The 823-nt window shown below is 50.8% G+C and overlaps 1 protein-coding gene across 1 annotated transcript in view; it reads left to right on the top strand.

Moving 5' to 3' along the window:
• The window catches only part of FAM174B (family with sequence similarity 174 member B), a 25,178-nt gene extending 24,602 nt beyond the window's left edge, over positions 1-576 (top strand). Inside the window, exon 4 of the mRNA XM_015414493.1 lies at positions 507-576. Coding sequence (XP_015269979.1) covers positions 507-576 — 70 coding nt within the window. The remainder of the gene's footprint in view (positions 1-506) is intronic.
• Positions 577-823: the final 247 nt, after the last annotated feature.

Genomic DNA, 823 nt, shown 5'->3' with positions numbered 1-823 from the left:
AGGACGTCCTTCTTCACCCAAAGAGTGATTAACACTTGGAATTCACTGCCACAGGAAGTGGTGGGTGCTACAAGCATGGATGGCTTCAAAAGGGAATTAGATAAGCATATGGAGCAGAGGTCCATCAGTGGCTATTAGCCACAAGGTATAGCTAGGGGCTCTGGGGCAAGTGATGCTCTGTCTTCTTGGTGCTTGGGGGGGTCAACAGTGGGAGGGCTTCTAATGTCCTGGCCCCACTGCTGGACCTCCTGATGGCACTGGTATTTCTGGCCACTGTGTGACACAGAGTGTTGGACTGGATGGGCCTTTGGCCTGATCCAACATTGGCGTCTCTTATGTTCTTATGTTCTATGTTCCTCCTCCTCTTCCTCTTCTTCCTCTTCTTCCTCTTCTTCCTCTTCTTCCTCTTCTTCTTCTTCTTCTTCTTCTTCTTCTTCTTCTTCTTCTTCTTCTTCTTCTTCTTCTTCTTCTTCTTCTTCTTCTTCTTCTTCTTCTTCTTCTTCCAGACCCTGGCTGGTTACTCTGGCCTGCGGGAACTGGGTGTGGGGCGCTTCGTTCCTCATGAGGAAGAGGTGATGGTGACATGACAGCCGGCCGGGGTACATAGCCGATGCCCGCATTCAATCCACTGGTCTGTGACGTTTTCATAATGCATAATAATGAAGAGAATGCCCATAAAGCCCTGACCCGGATAGCTCAGGCAAGCCCAGTCTCATCAGATCTCGGAAGCTAAGCAGGGCCGACCCTGGCAAGTATTTGGATGGGAGACCTCCAAGGAATGCCAGAGCCGGGAGGCAGGGGCAGGCTATATCAGCCACTTCTC

Source organism: Gekko japonicus, unplaced genomic scaffold, assembly GCF_001447785.1.
Source record: "Gekko japonicus isolate JY-2015 unplaced genomic scaffold, Gekko_japonicus_V1.1 scaffold324, whole genome shotgun sequence".
Taxonomy (NCBI): Eukaryota; Metazoa; Chordata; class Lepidosauria; order Squamata; family Gekkonidae; genus Gekko; species Gekko japonicus.
Note: the sequence above shows the minus strand (reverse complement) of the source record. Positions and strands in the feature narration are given on the sequence as shown.